Genomic DNA, 27,341 nt, shown 5'->3' with positions numbered 1-27,341 from the left:
CTTGAGTTAGAATTGGTGCAGCCCTTCCTATGTTCTTCTAAATTTTGTGAAGCTGTTTAAAGCTGAAATGAGTCCAAGGAAAGCAAGGGCCTTGGTTTAGACTAAGATAAGGACTTAACACTGCATGAGTTTGTCTCTTCTGTCAGCACTTAGAGATAGCAGGATGTAATCACTGAAGTATGATTTACAATATTAAGAAACCACTTTGACTTTTTGTGTGCTACTCCTCACATTCTTTTAAACAAAAAGTTTTCCATCACTCGGAAATGATCCCCATGCCATGCCTTAGATTTAGCAAAGTTTCTTCATTAAACATTATAAGCTTTTCTGCATTCTTCCTCTATTTAAGATTCCAAGGGAGGTCAAGTATTTCATCAGTCTCAGCTGCCCTTCTGCAAACGAGGGGAAGAATAAAAAATTTAGCTTCGCATACACTATTGTGTAAGCGGCAACAGTTGAAACTGGAAGAATTACAACTTCATTGAGTGGGGCAAAACAGGTTATTCCTACTTCTGCCTATCATACCTGTGTCATATTAGAAAGCAAAACCAGTCATGTACTATAGAGAGATGAGTTTCATGCCCATATCACACTCCTTTCTTTCTCTTCCTCCTCATCTAAAGCTTTCATAAGCTGTCAACACTGCAAAAAATTGCAGGCCCTTGGACATTGAGGACTGCAAAAAGTGCATTTTTCCCCTCCATAGCAAAGAGTATTCCTAGTAATGGTGATCCAAACCCCCACCTCTGCCAGTTAAGAACTGATGCCTTATGGAAAGTATCAATTGGAAAAAAAAAAAAAAAGAACTCTTAGATGCAAGACAATCTACTAGACAGCAAAGTAATCATATTTAGGTAAATAAACAAGTATACTGACAGATGAAGAATAAGAGAAATGAAAAAAGTTAAAAAAATACAGTAAAACTATAGAAAACCATTTGTGAACCAAAGACGTAACAGAATGGCATTTCATTTCAGGTACTGCAGTTTCCACAAGCTTTTCTAACCAAAAACATTTCCGTAAGGTGCTCCGTCTCTGAACCCAAATGCGTCATTTAGCTACATGATCATGGGAAAAGATGGAACAGGATGTAGAAACTCCAAGATCAACTATGAGACAAACTATAGAAGAGAAGGATTGGTCTTCAGCATGACAAAGCTTAACACTGAAATTACAGTTCCATGTTATATTATAATTACTTGGGGGAAAAAAAAAAAATGATTTTTCTGTAGCAGAGCAATCTGTGCATAACAATTGCTTATGTAAGCACTTCCATAATCAACCTCCAAGAAAATTAGATAAGTAACATGACTGGACAAAACAATGCTTCACACAATTTGTTTATCAACTGTATTATGCAACACTGCATGCATTGTTGATGTCCATACACATGTGTACACACACCCTGGAAGAATTCTAAATTATTGGGTCAAAAGGAGACCTAATTACCTGTAAAGACACATATAACCTACTGTTTAGAGAGCATACTGGTAATTAGTAGGGTGTAGGAGGCATTGGACAGAAAAATGAACAATAAATAATTTTCATTTTTAGTGCCTTATATATCAATGCTGTAGCCTTACTGGAATACTGTAATTCCAATACTAGACTATGATCTTGTTAGCAAGTCCACCTGCCCTATGAAACCTTCATATAGGTGGAAAAATCATAACAAAAATAGTGACACTCTACTTCTCTAAATCCAGATAATTTAAGTATGGGAAAACTCTGATAAAAGAGTTCGCAAGGACTCTGATTGTTTCATTGCTAAAAAGAAAATAAAACTAATGAAGAAAGAGGGCCACCAAGATGGTCAGTGGCCTGGGAGAACTTGACCTGTGAGAAATGGCTGAAGCACTGGGACTTGTTCAGGCTGCAGAAGTGATCGTTTCAGGGACACTCAAGGGCAGCCATCTAGTACCTACAAGGAAGTTAAAATCAAACCAGGCTCTTCACAGATGTGCATAGTGGGAAGACAAGAAACAAGAGGCATAAGTTGAAACAAGAGAGGTTAAGGATATAATGAAAAAGTTTTCATTGTAAGAACAGTCCAGCAGTGGAGCTGAGAGGCTGCACGGCCTTCCTGGAGGTTTTCAAAACCCCATCTGACCTCAGAGCTGATGTTCTTTTGAGCAGGTTGCACTAGAAACCTCCTGAAGTTCCTTCTAACCCAAATTATCCTATGATCTTCAGGTAATGAGGAAACATTTATTTACATCCCTTAAGTGATATTACATAGAAATAATGATAAAAATAAAATTTCAAAGCAAACATCCTTACCTATTATGCCAGTGAACTGGAGAAATGAGATGCAGACAATCAGATCATGAAACTGAGCTAAAAATTGAGTGTTCCTGTAAGTATCATGGTTCTTCAGCTATTCTACTTATAAATTGCATGCAAGGCACATAGAAATTTTGCATTTTGACATTCTAATAAAAGATGAAGAGCTGACTGACTGAAAGAAAGATGCAAGTAATAGGAGAAAAAGTGAATTACTTTACATCTGTCTATCTGACTTTTGTCTGAAGTGTTTAGTGTCAGACACGGTGAAAAATGCTCAGCTAATACACCTCTTAACCCAAACTCCGTATGCCTACAGCAACTGAAACAGAGCGCTAAAAACCAAATCACTTCAGGTTCTTGTGAAAGATGTTTTGTCTGGATAAACTCACAGCGGTAAGTAACCTGATAGAGAATGTTAATCAGCTTTCTGAAGAAAGAAAATTGCTGATATACCCCACTGCAAAGCTCAGAACAGCTGTTGTTCAAAAGTCAAGTCTATATAATCACACTTATGAAAATTTTGAATGACGAAATAAAACTTTGTGAACTCTCAAGTTTTCACTGCAAAAGAAAAAAAACCGAACATTTCACATAAAGCTCTAATCACTGCTATCCCACCAAAATGGCAAAGCAATACTTAGGAAACATCTACAGGTGGCAGCACAGCAATGCTTTAGGAGATTCATATTTTTCCAATTTTTTCAGCTTAGAACATAGCCATGTACATAAGTGAATATGAATAAAACATCTATCTGCCAAATACTTTTTGCTTGATATGTGTTCAAGCATTTGTAACAATATGTTTAGATAAAGTTCACAAGCTCCCTTACGTCTTTCCTATTTTATTTAATGTTCAGACCTGCAAAAGCAGACATTTAGAACTTAATAATAAAAATCAAGCCTTAGGTGTTAGCACTGAATTAAAAATAGACGCATGGGACGCGCTTTCAGAAGAATCTGAAAATATCTATACAAAAGTTTGAATACAACCAAAATATGAAATAACACTGAATTACTGCTTTTTTAAAATAAGAAACAGTGAGAAGACAACAGCACTTGGGAGAAATGGTATCTTGGCCTTACTCCTGCTCAGCTTGCAGCTGTTTGTGGTAACACAAAAGACCTTACCCATCTTTTCACCATGTCTCCTGTAGTTGTTTTGAGCTTTGAAACACTGAAAGCCCCTACTTGGAAAAGCAAAGGTCTCTTTACAATTATCACTTAGAAGAATGAAGGGCCAAGCTTAACTTTACAACAGACTGAAGAACTATTAATGAACTTGCAACAAAATTTAAGGAACTGCCAGGATTATCACATTTCTACCAAGTGTGGTTAAAGGACAAAAACCTTCAGACTCTGGAGACTCCTGCAACATGTGTAAGGAACTGGCCCTCTTCTTCAAGGAACACTGGTAACAGTTCTGATGCAAACCGTCTTCACTATACATGAGATGAGAGCAAAGAGCAGCTGTCTGAGAAATAAAGTGGTTTCTGAAGCAGAAATGGCTCTTATGTGAACACTAAGGTGCTTCAATGATGTCTGGGAAGAATGAAGATGCAAGAAAAGTGGTAATCAGCAGAAGAGTGGAAAAACTAAACTCTGCTTCTGCTGAAGGAAGCTACATTGATTATACTCTGCACTGACTGAAGGGAAGGGATCAAAGTAGAGCTTTTGGAATAGAACAGGAATAGAATCTGAAACTATTTAAGAGTCTAAAACTCTGCAGCAAACTATTTTATTTAAAGAAAACAGTGATAACCGTGAACTGTCACAGAATACTTGAGGTTGGAAGGCACCTCTGGCACTTGTCTGGTCCAACCCACCTGCTCAAAGAAGAGTCACCTAGAGTAGGTTGCTTGGGACTGTGTCCTAACAGGTTTTGAGTATCTCCAAGAATGGAGACTCCACAGAATCCCTGCAAAACCTATTCCAGTGTTTCATAGCCCTCACTGTAAAACAGAATTTCTTACATTTCAATAAAAGTGCCTGTGCTTCAGTTTTTACCCATTGCCTTTTGTCCTTTCAGCGGGCACCACTGAGAAAGAGTTTGGCTCAGTTTTCTTTCTTCTTCTCCATCAGGTATTTATAACCATAAATGATTGCTCTGGAACCTTCTCCAGGCGAGGTCCCTGTCTCTCTTGTACGGGGGAGCCCAAAAGTGAACCCAGCACACCAGGGGTGTCTCACCTGTGCTGAGTGGAGGGGAAGGATCCCCTGCCTTCACCTGCTGGCCCTGCTTTTCCCAGTGCAGCCCACAGGGGGTTTAGCCCAGGAGCACATTGCGGGCTCATGTCCAGCTTTTTGTGCACCAGGACCCCAGATGCTTTCCTGCCAAGCTGCTTTCCATGCCCTGCCCCAGTGTGTACTGGTGCCTAGGCTTATTCCTCCCCAGGACATGTCTTTGCACCTCCTTGGACTCAACTTCATGAGGTGCTTGGCTGCCCTTTTCTTCAGCCTGTTAAGGACCATGTGAGTGGCAGCACATCCATCTGGAGTATCCATCCTCCTTCAAAATTTATGTAATCTCCCATGTTGCTGAGGGTGCACTCTGTTCCATCATCCAGGTCAAAGCCCAGAGCACCCAATATTCCTAAGCAGAATTCCTTAGTTTGCCGTCCACATACTAGCTGGGCCCATCCTTTCATCGCTTTCAAGATCAGACAAGATCAAATGTGTTCAGAGTGCTTCAGCCACAGGCATTACACTTCTAGCCAGAATAATCCAGTGTTACTCCAATAACAGCAGGAGGTGAAATTAGTGGCAAATAAGTGCAGTGAAATGCATGCTTTCAGTGTCGTTGAACAAACAGAAGTGGCAGCAAGAAGAAGATGACAGTAGAAGAGAAGTCTACAAGACTGTAGCGTGTTAAGAACATGTCATACTTTTACTAAGGAGCACTTTCATGGATTTCTTAGATGACACTAAACTCTGACAATACTTCCCTTGAGATACAGTAGGTGGAACTGAAAGATACTTTACACTTACTTGCTAAGAAAGCTGGCAAATAATGCATTTGAAAAAACAAGGACGTACTAAAGGTACTATGCCAAAGTAAAAGCTGCCCTGCTCAATAAACACCTAATTTTCTTACACAGAGCACACTGCCTTGTGAATCAGCAGAACTGTGTTTATTACTTTACAAATTCTCAGAACATATTTGAAATTTTGATTCCCTAGATAAAACTGAAAACCAATTAAGTCAATGCTGACATGATTTAGAATGCAAACCTCACAATAAAATCCAGTTACCAAAACAGGATCCTGATGCGAAATGTAGTAAGTTTGTTAGGATGTATAAGATTCCTAAAGGCAATACACCATGCTTATTAACTCTCACACACAAGGTTACTTTTAAATCTACATAGATGCAAATTCATGTATGCCAGTTTAACAACGGTTTGAATAAATAATCAAAATTATCCTTGTTTTATTCAGTCTAGCCTGATGAACAGTGTAGCATCATTAAATATTTCATTATGTATTAAGAATATTATTTTAATTCAACTTTTGGAAGACAATTCTGGTTCACACACTAGACGCAAAAATATTATTTTTCTTTTCCTTTACAATAGCATAATTATGCAATTCAGTAATAAAGAGAAGTTACATTTAGCATTTTTACTCAGGATGGATGCTGCAAAATGTGTGTCCCTCTCCCTTTCAGTTTAGTTATCTTTGGTGCAGCATGCTAAAATAACATTTCAATTACTTCCTGTACTGTTCATCTTCTCTTCAAGTATCCTCAAGGAAACATTTTTAGAAACAAGAGTAAATTTAATTTTATGGATGCCTTATATATGGGATAACCTTAGAATAATCCCATATACCACTAAAGACTGGGGACTGACTGGCCAGAAAGCAGCTTTGCATAATATGACCCAGTGGTCCTTTTGTGAGGAAACGTGGAAGAGCCAGCAGGGCATCCTTGTGGGAAGGGTGGCCAGTTGTAAGCTGGGCTGTATGAACAGCAGCAGTCAGAAGCCAAGGGAAGCAAATCTTCCCCGCTATTTGGCACTTGTGATTGCTGCTGGAGCACTGTCCTGTTCAGGCTTCTCCAGTGCAAGAGTGGAAAAGGGGCACCACCATGGTCAGGGGCTGAAGAACAAAAAACAAGGAGAGTCTGAGAGCTCAGATAATCATAGAATGCCCTGAGTCGGAAGAGACCCACAAGGACCATCAAGTCATATCCAGGGACAGGAGCTGGACAACTCCGCAGTTCACACCATGTGTCTGAGAGCGTTGTCCTGTCTCTTCTTGAACACTGTCAGGCTTGGGGCCGTCACACCTCGCTGGGGAGCCTGTTCCAGTGCTCCACCACCATTCTGAGTGAAGAACCTTTTCCTAATGTCCAACCTAAACCTCCCCTGGCTCATCTTTCTGCCATTCCCTTAGGTTCTGTCACTGGTCGCTAAAGAGAAGAGTGTGACACCTGCCCTTCCTCCTCCCCTTCTGAGGAAGCTGTATGCCATGATGAGGTCTCTTCTCAGTCTCCTCTTCTCCAGGCTGAACAAACCAAGTGACTTTAGCTGCTCCTCATATGACTTCCTCTCCAAACCCTTCAGCCATCTTGGTAGCCCTCTTCTGGACACTCTCCAGTAGCTTTATATCCTTTTTACCCTGTGGCGCCCAGAATTGCACACAGAGCTCCAGGTGAGGCCGCACCAGTGCAGAGCAGAGCGGGACACATTTGTTCAGTCTGAAGATGACAGGGCTAAGGGGCTCATCGCTGTCTCTGCAGCCACCTAATCGGTGGCTACAGAGAAGTGGAGCCAGAACCTCCTCAGAAGTGAACAGTGACAGGACTAGTGTCAATGGACACAAACAGAAGGTGGGAACCATGATCATCCTGGGGTCGCTTCAACTCAAATTATTCCCTGGTTCTGTATACAAAGGAGGGACAGAAGATCTGCACAGACTAAGAAACTCTGGAATATTTCTTCTTTTGAACAATTTTCAACAACTTCATAAATTTTGCTTAAAAATGTGTTGAAATGCCTTTTTCCTGAAGAGGTAGAGAAAGAATTCAACATTTTTTTTAAAATTTCACCTGAAGAAAATCACAAACGTGAGGAATCCTTGTGATGACAAAAAAGGAGACTAACTCTGAAGTATGCTTTGTTAGGATCTAGTATCTTTATAGACAGCTGGAAAAAAATGTGAATAAGAACTTAAACGCACTTTGCATTTTTTTTTGACATTAGACTGCTTTGATGACAAAACATGAGTTCCAGAACTAAACAAAACCAAATCAAACTATTGGTTCCTTCTGATCATTAGTTAATCTACTACTGCACCTTCCACTTAAAAGGACTAAGCTTTTTTTGTCTTGGTAAGAGTAATACTAGATATACTAGTATTTCTCTTTCAATCATAGAAAAGCAACAAGCTATAACATTCATGTAAAATATCTTAACTATGAAATAGCAGCTATTCAAAGGGGAAAGGTCAAAGGGAAATAAGTTCCAAGGTTCCCCACATGTCAACCTGTGTACTAAAAGTACATAATAATTAGTTAGAAAAAAAGGCCTAGTAATCCACTGGTCATCTACTTTTTGACATTTCAGCACTACAATCTGTACTCAAGGGCATTTCAAAATGACAAAGTATTTTTCATGACATGCATGCACGGCAATCATTACAAAAAGCAAAAAATCACACTTAAAGGTTCACTCGTGTAGAATGCTGTTCAAATCTCTTTCTGACATCGATCACCATGTAAAAACAAGGGAAACAGTGAATGCAGCTATGTAAATCAGCTTTTTTAGTATACCAATGTAGATGTATTATTTTTTCACTTTCAAACCTATCCTGCTACTCAATGGAGTCTCTTAATATTAGTTACTAAACATGGCAAAATATAACAAAATATTAGTTTCCAAATAAGAAGACAAGCTCATTTTGTTCTGAAGTACGTACCTGAATTGCTGAATTCATGAAACATGTATTCCCCAAGTTACTCAGGCCGCACAGGCCTGGCTGCTCATTGTGTCTTCCTGGTTCTGAATAATCGTAATTCTTATAAGCGGTATACGATGGGAGACAATAGTTTGAATTTTTCACACTGTAAAAAAACAAAACATATTTTACAATGTAAACATGTACTCTATAGTTCTTTAATATATACAACTACTTTATAAACCTAAATAATTAAAAATGTTAAAGTAACTTCTGTGAACAAGAAAGGATTCTAAAGAAGTATTTAACTTTCATAATAACATTAATTTCAAGTTAAAAATCACCTGTGCAAACAATCAAAATTGAATGTACTGCAGTAACTGTAATTATATCCCTACCCCTTTTTGACAGGAGCAGCTTCACAGTTTACTCTATTCTTCATTGCTCCATCAAATTTAATACACTCAGATTTTAGACACCACCAGCAACAATCAATCATTTATGTCCCTTTTGCATCTTGCTACTGCAAGGGTGAGGTCGGTGGGAATGGGAATGCAGAGTTACAGGTGAAAGCTGAGATTTCCAAGGCCACTGTGGCATAGCTGCCTCACTGCATCAGAACGTCTATTTATAACTGCCCTGCTAGGACAGCACAATCCAGCATGCGAATGCAGGAAAGCCTTGAGAGCTAAAAGAATGCGCAAAATGCTTTGAAACAACTTCATTATAAATCTCCATGATGCATCTGTTTGCAGAAACTGGAGAAGACTGGAATAGGTAAAATGGTAAAATTTAAAGCAATTTGTTTCCAGCTGAAATAATGCAAATACTAAATATAGAATGACCCTCAAAACAGTAAAGTAAGCATATCTGAGAACACCAGAAAAGCAAGAATCTTTTAAGAGAATGCTCCGTAATGCTACAGATGTTAGAAAAAACCAACCAAACAGAAAGGTTAAAGTCTTTCTTAAACTATTTCAGGCATTGATCATAATGAAATCTGTGTGATAGAAGCTTTGGCTAAAGTTCAAGAGTATTTCTGCAGTCACTAAGCATTATTCACATTAGAAGCAAAACTTGAACAAAAATTTGAAAGTCGATTGCTAAGAATGACATGGAAAAATGCACAGTGCAAAGAAACAATTCTGATAAATAACTGAGATTTATAATTGTAAAAGTCTGAGGATGCAAGTGTGCAGTGGTACTCTCCAGCCATTATTCCTGAATGGTATCACACGCTCTACATCCAACTGAATTGCAACTGTTCCCTCAGTGTACAAATACTCACATTTCATGAATAAGTTGTTTTGTTTTAATCACAAGATTTATAAAAAGTTTCAAACAAAAGGGGAAGAAAATTTCTCCATCTTTTATCAGCCTCATAAATCTGTGTAGTTTATAGGTCTACTGTCCATAAAGCTCCTGATCTCAAACTTTTATATCTGATAATTTCTTTTTAATAGTTGACCTTTCTATCAGTCCTTCCCTTCTCCATACACGTGCATTTTCTCTGCTCTCTGACTTGCCCCTGAACCAGCTAAGTGACATTGTGTTTACTGGTCATTCTCCACAAAAAATCCCTGTAAAGTTGGTTTTGCCCATTCAGCTTAATCCTATCTTAAATGCTTCACCCTAGTTTACACAAGATACTTTTTGAACTCCAGGGCCCACATACCCTTCCAAGCTTGCTTCTGTGGTCAACTCTTCTCTATCATTAGTCCCTGCTTCACCCATGCATGAGATCTCCAGGGAAAATCACCTTCCATCTCCCTTTGCAGCTGCAGTCCAGCTAGTGCAATCAATTAGAATTCCCTTAAATTGGGAAACCTTAGTTCTCCCAGAAAAAAAAAGCACAGGCTTGCCACTGGTGCTTAATGCAACCTCCACAACCCCCCAACGCAGCTCAACAGTGTGCAACAGCAATCAAAAGACGCACGGAGAGGACACACAATAAGCTTCGACTTCCAGCCCTGCTTGCTTCCTACCGCTTTCCTCGCCTGACTCAACAATTACACTTTTCACATGGTTAACAGAAATCTCTTTTGCAAATGTAGGAGTTGTCGGAGTACTAAGCAGACTGAATGTAATTTTTCTGCGCATTTTCACTCCCCTTCTTTTTCCTTCTCTGCAGCTTTCCCCCCTTTACAAACTGCCTCCTCAGCAGGGACACTAAAAATCCAGGAAATGCAATTGGTGTCTTTTGGTTACAGCACATTCATGGGAAAGATTTCCTCAAATTAGGTAACACCATGATAATTTAATTCAAGATAACTGTAATGCAGATAGATCCCCAATGTTGGTTTGCTCTAAGGGACAAAGTGTCAAGGGCTTACTTCTCAAGAGGGAAAGCCATTTCTGAGCTCTTTTTATCTTCCATACTGGCTCACACAAGTACATTTGAGGAATTTAAAGATATAGTTACCACACACATTCTGTGAGTCAGGTATATTCATCCATTTTTCTTCCAGGTTTCTGTGATTTTTATAAAATGTATCAAGCAAGACACAGAGCCTACTATGTGCAGGAGACTAGGAGATGTCTCCTTACAGCTTTATCAGTCTGCAAACTTGATTTTTTACTGGAAGAATTATTTTTATTTAAATTACATTGTGCCTCTGCTTTTCATGCGCTTGAGACTGGACAAAAAGTAAAGTATTGTTAACAGTCAGTAGTAAATGGTTAACAATGGAAAGATGCAAGGCAAGTTTACAGAAACAGCCTAGAAAAAGTAAGTTGTGATAGCGTGTCCCCAGCCTCTATCTGCTTTTCCTGCAAAACCTTTAGAAAGTTGCCTTTAACAAAGGAACAACGCATGGAAAAGCAGAGAGATAGTATAAGAATGGGGCAGCCAAGTCAGGGCAATAACGGAAAGAGAACACTGATGGCTCTTAGAAGAAATTCCTGCTCAAAAACTAAGGCAAGGCTTGAAAAAGCAAAATCATCTTCAGACCCTTCCTGAAGTAGTGAAAATTGTAAAAGGAGGTTTCCAAATCAGATTTTATTATCTGTAAATCTATAATTTCTGAGTTGCGTGTGACATATTTGAAATCACTTACATGTACTCTCTGTATCCTGCCTTTAAACCTCAAAGCAGCTTTCAGATGATGATGAATCCAGAGCACTCACTGTGTAGTTGGAGTTCTGGGAAGCATGGATTTGGAACAGAGAAGTCTGGAAAAGCATCACTAGCTTTGGAAAGGACACAATTTGACAGTGGAGTGCCATATAGCAACAACAGGTGCTGCAAAAGGAATTTTAGTTGCAAGAATGAGCCCAGAAAATTAAAAGCTTGGAACACTTACTGAGCTCTGTAGTATTTCAACCACTTTAATGCACTGCCAACGTGTTTTTGTGACTGGCCACTTTTAACAATCATGTAATTGGGTTCCATCAATTTTTAGAGATGCTTGAAAGAGCAGGGGAGGCCTGTGTCACTACACAAAGAGTACTGTCTTTGTTATTAAAGACTACTGTCTTTGTTGTTGCTCATGATCACCATCAAATAAAGTAAAAAAAAAATGACCTTCCTGATAATATTTGCCTACGTGTCAGGTGCAACATGAAGAAACTGTTTCTACAGATGATGTACTTAACATTTATACTTCTTGAAGTAAGCATATTGAGATATACCAAGCATGTGAACAAAGCTGCCAACTGGCTGTCTTCTGACAAGCTGACACTACTGAATGATGAAGCAAGTTATTTTAGGAGCCTGAAACAATTGTTACAAATGATGAAAACAAAACAACTTTTCTCTTAAATCTCAAAACAAAATCTCTATTCAACTGTTTTTAATCCCCTCCCCACATAATTTTAGAAATACCATATGTGACATGAAATGTATTGCTTTATAATAGCAATAAACAGAAATTCCAGTGAGACCCAAGTGATGCGTGTCTCTCCCTGCTCTTCTGAATCCACTAACATACATATGCTAATCCTCCTATGTTATTCTTTCAACAAGATCATCTGAAAAGGCAAAGGAACATCAACGATCAATTATTTGGAACCCTCCATTTCATCAAATGCAAACTCACATTTACAGAAACTAAGGCTCTGGACCTGGTAAAATTTGCACCAGCTTTTTCTATTATCTAATGTATGACTAGCTAAAACCACAATTAAATATTTACCACTTTGAGGATTACTATTACTCAGAGCAGTTCCTGGATTGGATAAGTATTACAGAAATGTGTACCATACAAAGAAACATGATACTTTCCAGAGTTTTAACATAATTTGTACTCTATAGCTGAGCTATAATAATTGCCAAACCAGTCTTGCAGTGACTACCATTTATGACTAATACTACACAGAACCTGTTTGCTTTTTCTGCCTTACAAATCAGCTTTGTCAGCTCAAATTATCTTCAAAACAAAACTTGGTATTTCTTTTAGAGTCACAGCATCTCATGTCCCTATGGAGGAGCCAATGGATCCTGGAAAGCCACAAATGCATAATTTCGCTACTCTGCTAAAGATAACATGCAATGTAAGAGACAGTAAGGCAGAAATGTGGAAATAAATTCCAGGCAAAGCCGACATAAGTAGTTAATTAAGAAAAGAATGAAAAGAAGATAGCATTAATTAATGGAAAACAAGTGCTTTCTTAGACAAGGAGATATTTGTGAGAAGAGTAGAACATGGGAAGAAACTGATAACCCAGAATGATAGAATACAATTAAACACAGAGATAGATCTTCCCATTTACGTTTTGAAGACAAAAATTCTTAATGCAACAGTACTTTAAAGTACATAGTGTATTAACAGATATGACTTATCTATTCCTGAACCAGTTCATTTTGAACATGTATTCTGACAGAAATGCTGCTAAAGATTCTACTGTATTACATATTGTAGTGAATTGTACATTTGCGATATTAAAAATATTTGTGTTAAACTCACCATAACTGTATTATTGCATTGTAAGAAAAACTATATACTTCTGCACTGTCTTACTAAACATCTAGATATCCAGTGATTTCAGTTACAAGAGAAAAATGGCTAGTATTTTGTAACACTGCAGAGAACATGTACCTGCTATCTGATTTACAGATGCTTAAGTTATAGTTAAGACATTTCAAAGGACCAATTCTTTATCAAATGTGAATTTTATATAATTTCCTTTTAAATATATCATTCTGTTGAAAATCCTCAAATTAAAAAAGAAACAAAAATCCCAGAATTTTACCTTAAGTTCTAAAAGCTCCCACTTTGGATCCAAAAGTGACCAAAAAATAAAAATAAAATCAGCTAAAGCCAGTGAAGAAACTATCTTTAGATCTGAAAGAGCTGGCAAGAGGTTTCATAAGTACTTCCTAAAAATAACTCCAGCATCACTAGGGAAAAGCTAACATAAAAAAAAAAAAGAAAAGAAAAGAAAAAAGAAAGCCTTTCTGTCTTGATTTAAAATGATGGCTTTCTAGGAAAACGTAACTCGTAAGCTCTGTTTTTTGTACTACAACTGTCTTCTGTATAAGCAATATGGGAAGGAGGGATTAGTTCCCAGCCAGAGGCTCAGCTCTGGTCAAATTATTTTTCACACAATCATAGATACAACATACTTTTTACTGTTTATTGACTACACATTCACAGACAGAATATAATACACTGCAGTTAAATACATGGATTTCAGCTGTTTAACAGTGAGAGTTGGGGCTACTCACAATTGGTAGAAGCACAAGTGACACTTCACCCCTTAGGAAAAATCACTTCTGATAAATGCAGTATTTAACTGGAAGATATTGTATAAGATATTTAATATTTATGTCACCTTTTTAATATTTCACATCTTCACGTTTGATCACAAAATGCATATTTGGAAAAATATTTTAAATTTGAATGAATTGTAAGAATAAGCCTCTTCAATTTCCCCCAGCTTGCATTAAAGATGAGTGCTCTCTGGTTTCAAGCATTTGAAAGATGCTCCATTTTCTGTTAAAGTGAAATAATTCCATGTTTTTCTATATTCACCAACTTTTTTTCACAGTTGTGTACAACAAAAAAGGGTTACACACAAAGTTGGCCACTGGAATATAAAAGCTCTTATTTTACAGTTTTATCACATTCTTTATTAAACTTCTGGCTTAGAATATAAAGGAGAAAACCCTTAAAAGAGAGAAGCCTCTTTTCCTAAGCCTCCGCTCATTGTAATATTCAAGCACACCTATCAGACTGATCTCCCTCAAATCTTCTAGCAATAAAAAACAGAGGTTGCTGATAATAACCAATGGCTATAATCACTATGAAAACCATTATAGTTAAAACAATTCAGCTGTAGTGGTCTCAAATCAATGTGCAGTATCACACATGCTGCTACACTACCTTAGCATCAATAAATACAGGAAAACCTGATCAAGTAGTGTTTTTTTTTTGTTCTCCATCTAAAGTCAGGTGGGACAATAACAACAATAATGCATTTTTAGCACAATAAACTCTAAATAAAGCATTTATATATTTTCTTACAATGCTTAACACTCTTTTTAGTGTCTGTTCTACTGAGGACTAAGAATTAACAAACACCTTTAACTGTGTTTGATTTCCTGATATACGAAATAGTGACTAGTAACAATTCACAATCCAAATACTGTAAAAAAAAAAATCAAAATCCTTAAGTTAGGAGTTATAAAAATATCAAAATTTAATTAAATTACATTTAATTAAATTAAATAATGTTTTAAGGTATATTGCTTACTTTCTGTTGTTCATGTTGTTATAATTATTTGATAGAGATGAAGAGATCTTTGGTAAAGTTGAAAAATTGGATGCACCTGGGGACCTTTGAAAACATGAAAATTATCAATGAGATAAAAATGCCAAGATACTAAAAACTGTGAAAGTAAGCTAACAAATGAATAATGCCTATAAACAAGCATGGAAAATAAAGGTTTTTTTAAGTGAGCAAAGCACTAAAAATACCCAGGACATGCAGACCTCAGAATCCATCTTTTGAAACTCGAAATGCTTCACAGTACTTTAAACTTTCAAATCATGTTGAAGCAACAGAGCTATTAAAACCAAAAAGTAAACAAACAAACAGATCAGAGCCCCCTGTGCAAAAAAATAATTGTTTTCTGTATGACTACAGATATTCTGATGTTCTAAAACCTACAGAGTAAGGTTTCTAACACGGAAATTTTATGAATTTTTCACTTAACCATAAATAGATGTTGAGATGACACACATAAATGATTAAGATACATGCTTCAAGGTTAGTTTAAAAGCAGTATGAAATAGTTGAATTAAAATAGTCTTATTAATACTATTAAAAAGTTCTAGGATATTATGCACAACACTAAATAACCTTTAAAGAACATTTTTAGTGAAAAGTAATAGAATCACAGAATGCTAGGGATTGGAAGGGACCTCGAAAGATCATCTAGTCCAAGCCCCCTGCCGGAGCAGGAACACCTAGATGAGGCCCATTGTTTAAGAGTACTTTAAAACATCAGAATACTGATTATTTTTATCACAAAGACCCTCTGAATGTAACAATTAAATAAAATATACAACTATCTTGCAGTGTGTTTTTCTTTTTCTGATCAAATCTTACAAATAACCATGTAAAAGTCTCTGAATACTGAAAGGAATTTAGGCACCTCCATGTTTTTATGGGAGCAATGCAACTCTGACTGGTTTGCAAAAAGCTCCAGCTGCCTTTGGAAAGCTTTGAAATACATATCCTAATACTAAGAATTCTGCATGCTCAGGATTTTTTTAAGCACCTTTCAAGAACTAAACTCTGCAAGGATATAAACATTTTTACATAGGGAATTTTCCCAAGTATATTTTGCATTTATTTTCAACTTTTTATTAATAAACTTTTTCCAAAAGAAAACGTATATTGCCATGTGAAGAAAATGTTAATTCATTTTTAAAATATTCTGACCAACATTCATAAAGCTTTCCTGTAGATTTCCTTTATCAGTCTAAATCCTCTTATTTGAACATTATCTTCAAAGAAGTAAAATACACAGACTGTGTCCACAAGAAAGATATAAAATTAAAGTCAGTTTAACTCTACTTAAATTCAAGACAGAAGTTAAATTATGCACATTTATATACATAATTATTTTAGAAGAAGCTATTTGAATGGAATAATTTTATCTGAAATTGAACTTTTCAAAACAAACTTCAATCTTTTATATAATTTAAACCAAATCCAAATGTAATACAGTTTTAAATTTTAAAACTCAATGTAGTTTTGTTGTCTAAAAAATTAAAAGAAACCAGAATAAGCTACGTAAATAAAGGTCTGGTTTTCACCAAAAACTAAGTTAATTTGTTTCTTAGAGAAGATGACAATCAGTAGTAATAATAATAACATGTAAACCAGTAAGAGATTCCCCCTACTCGGAGGTGTGCAGCCTCACAGAAGAATGTGGAGCAAGACACTTCTTGGTTGTGCCCACTGAAAGGACAAAAGGCCATGGGTCTAAGCCAAAATATATGAAATTCTATCTGAACATGAGATGATGGCCACAAAAAAAAAAAAGTGATAAACTGTCACCTTTTTTAAAGTGGAGGAGGTCAAAAACTGGAACAGGTTAATCAGACTGGCTGTGCAGTCTCCATCCCTGCTGGTATTAGAGCTGTGCCTGGACATGGTCCTGGGCAACCTGCTCCAGCTGCCCCTGCTTTTAGCAGGGTGATTGGATGAGATTATCTTGAGAGGTCCTTTAATCCTCAAAGGACTCTGATCTATGAAGGTGTGATTATAATCAGGCTACCATAAAATTGAGTCTTTTAAAGCAAGCTTAGAATGTTTAGCCTGCTTCAGTTTAGACTATTCTCTTCTTACAAAAAAGAATTAGTTTGGTTCTTTGGGGGGCGTGCATGAAAGGTTGATATTTTAACATTTGGCAATCAAAAAAACTTCAATGTTCAGGGCAAGAGTTTCTCAACCCTGCATTAACTGCTGTTAATGAACATGTTTGTTAAACTAACTTGAAAACACCTTTTGTACATTACCAGTGTGTAGTGTTTACCCACAGGGGCTCAGACACATGGTTACTACAGTCTAACAAGTTATTTTGCACCAGCAAACAGCAGTTCAGCTCTTAACTGGCAGACAAGCTCTGACAGCTCTTCCTTTTACAATTTAAGACAACAGAGTAAGGCCTCAGTTAGTTCTATTCTACACAGCAAAGTCAGTATAAAGGCACACCTGTCTGCATATCAACTGCTTCAAGATAAAAAACCTAATTCTAAATATCTTGGTTAAGAACAACACTCTTAACTTCAATAGACAAAGTTTTTCTTTTGAAGATTCATGTATATTTTTTCCTAAAAAACTTGGATACACAAACATCACATTATTTAAAAAATGATAGCTAAGCATCTTTTATTCAATTATTTTGCTTTCTCTTAAAAGCATGATGAGATCCAGTTCAGAAACAAAGAAGAATCAAGTAAGAGCCCTTAGTGTTTTTCCAGGATAAAAAGGCATCCAGTTTTGAACTAGAAAAAATTATTAAAAAACTTACTATATGACAAATATTGTAAGAAAACATTCATTATAACACGGAGAAAAAACTATGAAAGTGTAAAATCTCCAATATTTGTATGGTCAAAAAAATTTTCTATGTATACCTTTTTATCATACAAAAAATGTTAAAGTTAACAGCAGATCATCTGTAAATTATGCAAAGTAGTCAACTATTTGTATAGGATTATTTTTTCCACAGTGAAATCTAAAAATAAGGGATCAGAATTAAATCTGTTATTTTTAATATATACACAGATGTATATTCACAGATTAAACAAAAATTCTTAGTTTTTTACCATATAAGAAGTGTTTCTGAAGAATATTATAGATCAATAGATTTAATACTTTTAATCAAGTTTCCATAGAAAACAGCAAACAATACCTTTCTAAAATTAGTAGGAAATAAGTTTCTAGTTAACAGCTTCTTTGTATGCTTCTCTAACTTGCTTTTATATTTGCACATAAACACGTAACATCTTCTTAATAGAAAACTAATAAAAAAATTGTCCCTGCTATTCATTTGGTAATTTGTGGAACTTCAAAACTTAAGATCCTTCCTTACCCTTGTCTTAAGTTTTATGATCACAGATTGGATGAAAGGTTTTAATTGTTTTACAGTTTTTTCCTGAACACAAGTAATTTAAATTTGTAGTAAAGTTGTTTCATTTAAATGAACTATAACTTTACTTCTTTTATATATCTTAGTTTAAAACATCCTCTTGATGATAATAAACCGTTCAAATAGGGTTGGTTGGTTGGTTGTTTTTCTGCCTGCAGAATAATCTCCCCCCAAAAGGGTACAAATATGAATAAAAAAATAGGCTGCACAGAGATCACAAGTCTTCATTCAAGGTCTGGGATCAGCAGGAAATAAGCCACCAAAGCAAATGGGATCTCTGTGTTTGGATGAGTTTGTCACACGTGTGACATTGAGGAGACAGTTATTCACAGAAAAGTTAGTATAACACAATTTTTTGCAGTTCTGTCCAATAATGCTGAGTAATGTCTATTTTGGGAGCAGATGACAGCAAAGACATTCCAGGATAAGTCACTATGAACTCCCTAGAAAACATTTCACAGAAGCCAAGCTTCCGGAGCAACAAACAAACCATTAGCTGATATAAACAGTTTATATAAACAGAACCTCTACGAGACTGAAACATCCAGCTATTCCTAAGCCTGACTGACCCTGTGCACATTTTAAGAAAGTACTCCATGTTCAGATACTTCCAAACAAACAAACAAAAAAAACCAAACAACAAACCAAACTTTTAAATTAGCATTAAAATATGGGACAATAGGAGATATCATTAAACTTTAAAGGGGTTTTTACAGCAGATCTTGCAATTACTTCCAAAACTAAGTAAATTCAGATGTTAGAAGAACAGTACACTTAAAAGAAAATAAAACACTGACAAGCTTGGACATAGAGCTGAAATTCTAATTTGCACAGCAGGGTCTCTAGTCTTATATAAAAATTATCTCAAACCTGAAATAATTTCTCCCTTCTTTCTTCAGAAGAGAATTATTTTGATAATCAATCTTTTCACTGATACCGATTCATTAGACATTTAAGGGAGACAGAACTATAATTTTTGAAAGTGTTCCTTCCTATCCTGAGCTGAATTCTCAGTTTGGCCACTTTCAAAGTAAATATTTTCTCTGCTTGCAGCAGAGTAAGATGCTCACACCTCTAACATGTTTCTCATAAAAAACCCCTGCCAACGGTAATCACATGCAGTAGGAAGAAAGAAACACTCTAAAACAAGCAATCAATACAAAGATTGCTGCTATGGTCTGCTAACAAAAAAGAGGCACGGAAAATGTGCAGGACATCTTACTTGCTCTCATTTTAAAATGTCACAACACAGGTTGTGCTGCCATTCTCAGGCACCTCAACAGGTTGGAGAAAAGGGCAGCGAAGCACCTCATGAAGTTGAGTCCAAGGAAGTGCAAAGGCATGCCCCTGAGGAGGAATAAGCCCAGACACCAGTACACACCGGGGCAGGGCATGGAAAGCAGCTTGGCAGGAAAGCACCTGCGGTCCTGGTGCACAAAAAACTGGACACGAGCCCGCAATGTGCTCTTGGGCTAAACCCCCCATGGGCTGCACTGGGAAAAGCAGGGCCAGCAGGTGAAGGCAGGGGATCCTTCCCCTCCATTCAGCACAGGTGAGACACCCCTGGTGTGCTGGGTTCACTTTTGGGCTCCCCTGTACAAGAGAGACAGGGACATCCTGGAGCAAGGCCAGTTGAGAGGCCACAAAGACGATCAGGGGGTTGCAGCATCTGAGCTACTTGGAGGGGCTGAGAGAGCTGGGACTGATCAGCCTGGAGAAGGTTCCAGAGCAATCATTTATGGGTATAAATACCTGATGGAGGAGAGGAAAGAAAGCTGAGACAAACTCCTTCCCAGTTGTGCCCACCGAAAGGACAAAAGGCAATGGGTAAAAACTGAAGCACAGGCACTTTTATTGAAATGTAAGAAATTCTGTTTTACAGTGAGGGTTATGAAACACTGGAATAGGTTTTGCAGGGATTCTGTGGAGTCTCCATCCCTGGAGGTACTCAAAACCTGTTAGGACACAGTCCCAAGCAACCTGCTCTAGGTGACCCTTCTATGAGGAGCTGGGTTGGACTAGACAAGCTCCAGAGGTGCCTTCCAACCTCAACTATTCTGTGATTCTGAGAAAACCTTAGCTGACTTTCTGAAATGATCCTGCCCATTTAGAACACTGTAAGCCTTTCATACTTTCCAATATTCTGCATTTTGACCTCCTAAACTAGAGCATTTTATTCCTTGTCTTCACAATTTACAACTTGTACTTTTCTTAAACAAGCACTATAAAGAGGTAGTCTCAGCAGGAACTAGTGCAAGACCAGTGTGTGACCAATGACAGGACTGTAGGAAGGTATCTTGATGTATACTGTTAATATTTGTGATGACAAACTAATACTAATGCATCTCACACAGAAGACTTTAAAGCAAGTGTTTAATATTTCTGCCTCTTTAAACATTTATTAGGTTTTCCATAAAGTTTTAAATGGATGTAAAAACCTGCTCCCATTACTGTTTGTTGATAGTTTCTATTTGAATCCACTAAATTTTGCAAAACTTCCAGTATTACAAAGAATCTGAATACCAAATTTCATTTATCTTTCTGATAGCTGCCAAGCCTCAAAAACGTACCCCAGCTTCACAGTAAAACTATTCATCCTCATTTGCTGGTTTACTTGTAGCCTCTTCTGACACCAGCATTTTCTATTACCATTTTTCTTGTCCTCAAATCAAACATTCCAGGAGATATTCTTTAATTTATATACTGCTCCTGAATGCTTTTCATAAAGTGGAATGGAATTTCGCAGAATAAAATCAGGTACCATCATCAGGAATATCTTCCTACCAAAACTTCCAAAATAACCTGTGACATTGAGTCATCTAAGTTCTTTTAACCCTCAAAATCTGCATTTAAAATTTGACTAAGAATTTACATTTCTACTAGATGTTTTTTGAGGTCAGAGATTAAACTTCTAGTATTTTGCATCCCATTCTTTCTGCTGCTCTGCATTCTCATTCTTTGTGCCTTAACATCTTGCTAAGCAAGGTTATACTGTTCATGCTAAGCTTAAATTGAAATTAGACTCCCTTAAGAAACTTCACAGAAATTAGTGTTCCTAATTAAAGTGCTTGAGATAAAACACCAAAGATAAAGAATCTCTGTCCTTCAAATGATAAGCAATGATACTATAAAAATGTTGTTAAAACAGTGAACCTCAATTACATGAATGCAGACTATCAAAAGAAATAGAAGGAAATTAAAATAACTTTTTATGAAAGATCTGCTCAAGAACCAGCCAACAAAGGGAAAAAACACAGTCAACAATTTATAAGGCTGGCATCATGTTAGTTTACTAGTAACTAGTTCCAACTCTTCTTCAAAACAAATAGAACCTGATGTAGATTCTGGAAGCAATATTTTAAAAAGTTTATCCATCTAGATGAGAAAAACCACCCTCAAGTCTTTCTACTCACTTGCCATTATCAAGATGTTGTTGATAACGGCAGCAGAAAGGATAGAAAAGAAAAAGAACATCATACTCTGTTAACTGATGATGGCTCAACAAAGAACAAAAGCAACATGCTGATAATGTAGACTGCAATTTAAATAATGCTTGCGTGTAAATATTGTGCTCTGGAGATAAAAGGACAAACTATCCACAAAAACATTTGCATATAACAAAAACACTGATAAAAGACATATCTGTTCATCTAACAGATACACTATGCTTTGAAACAGAAGTAAATAAGCTAAGTTTAACAGTTCTCTACTATGGATTTTTTTTCTTTTTTTAGGCAGTATAATGTATATCACTGTCTGAAATCAACAAAATTAAACAACATCTGTGCTGGAATTCACTATTATTATGTCACGTTCTGCAATGTGTAGCACATAGCAAGTACACTATTAGGTATATTTTGAGGTAAAACATCTGAAAGCTTATTTTCAAAATAAAATGCCACTTTTAAGAACATTTTTTTTTCAAAGATAAATAACGTGAAAATAGTTAAGCTATAGTGAATAAGATGACTTGAATTCAGAACTTACTTAGGAGTTGAAGGACCTCTTGGCCATGTTCCATCTTCATTCTTCTGTTCTATCACCAGTACCTACCACAAAAAGTATAAGAAAACTGAAATAGAAGTATCAGTAAATTGCTTTCTGTTCTAAATTTTTAATGGATTTGCAGACATGTGACTGAGACAGAGAAGACTGATGTTTAAATTACTATTCCCTGAGATTCAAGAATATTCCATTCAATTACACTCCATCTTCCTCTATTTTTCTCCCCACACCTTAATTTGTGTAACTTTGAGCAAGCCACTAAATATTTCTGTATCTCAAAAATCCGTGGAAAAAACATGGCAAGACCTTGTATCTCAAAGAAGTCAGAAGATGACTTGCAATGCCTAAACAGCATCTATGAATCTATATAAATCCCATGTCTATACAACAGTCCTGTTGAGGAAGGTATATTTCCCTCTCACACAATACAGATAGGTAAGAAAAAAAAAATCCAAACCATACCATTTTCTGCCTTGAAATCTTTAAAATCTTATCAGTCTGTTTACTCCTGTATTTTCTGCAAAAGCCTTATTGCAATATTAATTTTCCAATGGGATAGTTGGCTAATGAAATTAATTTCATTCAAGTTGTTATTGGTACAAAAGGGAGTACAGAACACTCAGTCCTAACACGGGCATCAAGTGCCATTTGAAACCCCTTTGGGTATTTCAGATATCTGCCCTACACTGGCAGATATGACAGAGGATCTAGAAAAAGCTCATGCCTGTCTGGACTGACAGCTGGGATAGCCTAGATCATCTGAAATGGCAACTAAACTTTAATACTTAAACTGAATCTAACTCTTCATTTCCAATGCACCTAATTCTGCATAACTGTACACTGATGTGTCATGATCCTAATTAACTGCCATGCTATGCCTGTTTCTGTCTACAGTGACGTACACTCACATATGTACTTATGTTCAAAACTTTACATGTAAGTCGCACTGCCACTTGAAGATGTAATCACATTTTCAGTTTGACTACTCATTGAAAACCAGCTTTCTTTCATGACCTGCTTTCTGTCTGGAAAAGAAAGGGTAGTCTGCTATCTTTGGTCACGAATGGCTGTAAGACAGATTCTGCCTTATTTCCTTCCACTGCTCTAAGAGATTACTAAATAAAATAAACATTTAGACTTAGAAGGTCAATGGAATCCCTAAAGGCTCACTTCAAAAACCAACTAATAAATTGAAAACATTAATTTACTCAATCACATACATAGTTTAGAATTACACACTAAAAAATTATTATTAGGTCAGATAGACTGTAATAGTCAGAATAATTATTAGATTAGGAGGTTCAGCAAGAAAAATAACAACCTTGTGTGTCAGCAAGTGCACCTGACCAAACACACATGATCTACCATGACATTTCGCATTTTCAGAAACCATGGTTAAGCTCAGCTTTGAACAATATTTGTTTTGCTGAAAGTACAGATGTCACCTAGACACTTTTCATGGCTATATTAGAACACGCTTGCTTCATAGTTAATGTTTCACTGGGATAGAGGCACTCTGTAAGTTACATCTTTGACACAAATATTTTATGGGAAAAGTGGGCTCTTCCAGCAGGACTTCTGCATTGTTAAAATTACCTTTCTGAGAGCTTAAGTGTGTGCAGCATGAAGGTAAAGGGCACAATAGTTCAAGCTGTTATTTTGGTGCACGGATTACTTATCTTGCATGCCATAAAAGAAAACCGAAGCATAGCATAAATACTGCTGGTAAGTAGGTTAGAGTCAAGTACTTCAAGGCAAAAGGAAATACTGCACTATAATCTTGCTTACAACTACTGCCATCAAATTTCATCCATTCATATTTGTAGCACAACAAAATGAACTACAGCAGTTGAAAAAACATCCAACTCCATTTGAAGGCTAAAGAATCCACATTATAATCTGAAAAGTTGTTCTAAAGAAATCCTCCCACAAAGTGATTTTAAAGTGGTGATACAGTCTCACGCTAAAGCAGGTTTTCAAGCTCTTTTGTCTCTATAGTTCTTATCTGAAATAATTTCATTTTTTCTTAATTTATTTCCAAAATATGGACAGTAGAATTTGAGTGGAAGACATTATTATTTTAGAGTACCTAAAAAGTTCTTCAAATTTGGGGTTTCATTACGTGAACATACCCAGATCCTAGGAAAATTTTTTTATTTCAAGTTTTACCAAATTCAAGTCAGCAATGTTACGCTCATCTACTTCTAATTCACCAGGAGAGTTAAACTCATCTTCAATCCTGAAAATATACTCAAAGATTACTCTTATTTTGATTAATTTGTTTATAAAATCCTCTATTATTAACACAATTTATCAAGAAGCAATTTTCATTTCAAAAGAAGGAAAATTTATTGCGCACAGCTACATTTTCATAAGTAAAAACATATATGTATTAAAAAAAGAAATAATATTACACTGTACCTGTCCCTGGTATAAACCAGCATCCTGTATGGTACTGTCTGGTTTATTCAAAGGTTCAAAAGTATTACTCATGTATTTGTTCCACAATCTGGTTTCTTTTTCACCTGGAATATTGAAGATTTTTCTTATCTCTTTTTCAATTGTATCTGTTTGAAAGGAAGACAACACAAGTTTAGTATTTGACTACACAAATAGTATAAGGCTGAATAAAGCATCAGAATCACCTACTCTTTTCTTATAGTCAAAATATGAACGGAACTGTAGAAATAGCCATGCAACCACATCATGCTATAGGACAAGCAGGAAGTTGCTAGTTCACTTGCCTTTAAAATGGAAACACAGAGAGGACTATTTTGTTCCCTCCTGAATCTCTTAGCAAAGCAAACCAAATAAAGACAAGTTGATAAATAACACATGACAGGAGCTACCTAGGTACCCATCTAGTCATCTCTCGGTGTGGGTAGAGAATGATTAGAAGCAAGACTGGCAGCAAAAACAGGTGCAGGAAGAAAAAACCATTATGTTCCTCTCCCTAAACCAAGCGGTTTTTGGTTTTCACTCTTCTATTACCCACATCCCAGTGCAACTAGCACTAACCACAATATACATGCATGAAGTTTTATTTACATGCTCACAGAAATTAAAGACTACTCTATAAAACTGAAGTGCATAAATTTGTTTTAAAAGGACAATGAAAGATTTTCTGTCCCTGAAAGATTTAACATAAAAAGGTCTACCAGCTCCTAATCTACCTGACAGAAACATAACCAGTGCTACATAATTTTAAGGTAGTATAACCGCTGTGTACAACTGCAATTTAAGGAGTTCATCATTAACTCCATTCTCCTTATACAAAAGCAGAGTTTATTAAAGAGCTCTTTAACTGGAAGTCATATGTGCAATGCTTTACCATAGCAACTTCACTTAGATTTTTTCTTTTTAATTAGTACACTAATAAAGCCCCACACCAACCAAGTCTCTTAACAGCTAACACGGAAAAATAAAAAAAGGAGTCAAGAAATGTGCAGTTTATTCCTGATGATCACTGAAAATACAATTATAAAAACAGGCACTCTAAGCTCTTTGAGAAACATTCCCCTGAAATCTCATGATAAAATACCAGTGTTTCAGCTCCTTTAGATTCACGTAGCCGCCTTTTACTTAAGCTTATTATTTTATCTTCTAACACCAAGCATTTTGCTAAATATGAAAAGCCAAAATGAGACCTGAAGCTTAGAAGTACGTTGTAAAAATCCATCCATGGGCTTGTGAAATGTATGGCAATATTCATAGATATTGCAGGCAACTGAATACAATTTCCTTCTCTACTAGTTAACACACACTCTAGTAGGAAAGCAAGTGGCAGACTGCATCATGTTTCTGTAATAGAGATGATATGAAGGCAAGGTAGGTGCCATAAACAAGGCAACAGGCTGTTACTTGATTTGTTGACTTTCTAAAAAAATATAATGTACTGTCAGATTCAATTCTCAACCAACGATTTCAAGTAACTATATTTGAACGTGAGAATGAATCTCATCAGCAACAACCTTTAAAAAAAAAATCTAGATGTATCAATGACTTTCACTAAAAGAATTTACAGAATATAATTTTTCATTATCTTATTAATACCATGACAATCAATTATTTGAGCATTGCAGCTTGTATTCTTTGGAAGTACTAAAGTACTTTTTAAACATATTCTCATTTCACTAACAGAACTGTTATGTGACAGGAAGCATCAATCCTATCAGACAACTACACAAGATGTCCAAGACTCTGGGAAGACCATGTTCCACTTGACCATTATGCTAATTTTGAGACTGTGAAACTAAGGTTCTTTTACATACTTCCATGAATGTAACCAATAAACACTTCACAATTCTTCCTCCCAGCCCATGGCAAGTATCACTGAAATGCTGGCTTATGATTTTAAGTGAAAGTGCCTGCTCCAGTATAAATGAAAACACTACACTCAAATATGTACAGTCTGAGGCATATTGTGTACAGGGTTCTCCTCTAGCAATGTTATACACATCCCTTGTATGAGACAATTATTACTAGGATGACATCTAAAAGAGACACGAATGACTGCCCTCACTCCAACAGCTGTAGAGTCACAATTTGAGATAGTTCAATTTGAGATTTAAATATTATGGATCCCATGTAGGACATATCCTGTATCATTAAAAATCAGATAATACTAAAAAAAAAAAAAAAAAAAAGCTGTTTGATTTAAGTACTATTTTGCAAGACTATGTGGAAGAGTCTTGAGATGGTGGAGAAGATCAGTGGATCCTAAAACAAGTAAATCCTGGCTCCTAAAGGCTGGTGCTATCACAAATACTGGCTAAAGGAAACCGTAGGAAGGTGTTAATCTGCACTATGAAACAGTAATCCAGCTTCCTAAAGAAGGGACAGGCTAGTCACAGGTCTCAGAATAAACTGTCCTCAAGCGCAACAAGTTTCACATTCTTTTATTCTGCAGCAAATTAAAGGGGAAGCTGGATCAAAGCCATTTGCCAAGATAATTTACTGGTAAAAGTCTAAAAGCCCATTAGATGCAGAGCCACTGGTGTAATCTTCTACGAAGTTCACCAGCTCAGTCTTGGAACTGTTTTATGGCATC

General features: G+C 36.4%; 1 protein-coding gene across 4 annotated transcripts in view; it reads right to left on the bottom strand.

Moving 5' to 3' along the window:
- The window catches only part of USP15 (ubiquitin specific peptidase 15), a 66,178-nt gene that overhangs the window by 12,231 nt on the left and 26,606 nt on the right, over positions 1-27,341 (bottom strand). For 2 of the 4 annotated variants that reach the window (XM_080341722.1, XM_080341723.1), the window contains exons 5-8: positions 24,713-24,858; positions 22,274-22,335; positions 14,875-14,958; positions 8,203-8,347 (exon numbers count right to left, since the gene is read on the bottom strand). In XM_080341722.1, the coding sequence (XP_080197848.1) occupies positions 8,203-8,347; positions 14,875-14,958; positions 22,274-22,335; positions 24,713-24,858 (437 nt within the window). Of the gene's footprint in view, positions 1-8,202; positions 8,348-13,846; positions 13,915-14,874; positions 14,959-22,273; positions 22,336-24,712; positions 24,859-27,341 lie in introns of those variants that run through there. The other 2 variants (XR_013921965.1, XM_080341724.1) reach the window with 2 other exon arrangements.

The sequence above is a fragment of the Nesoenas mayeri genome (assembly GCF_963082525.1).
Source record: "Nesoenas mayeri genome assembly, chromosome: 1".
Taxonomy (NCBI): domain Eukaryota; kingdom Metazoa; phylum Chordata; class Aves; order Columbiformes; family Columbidae; genus Nesoenas; species Nesoenas mayeri.
This window is presented reverse-complemented; position numbering and strand designations above follow the sequence as displayed.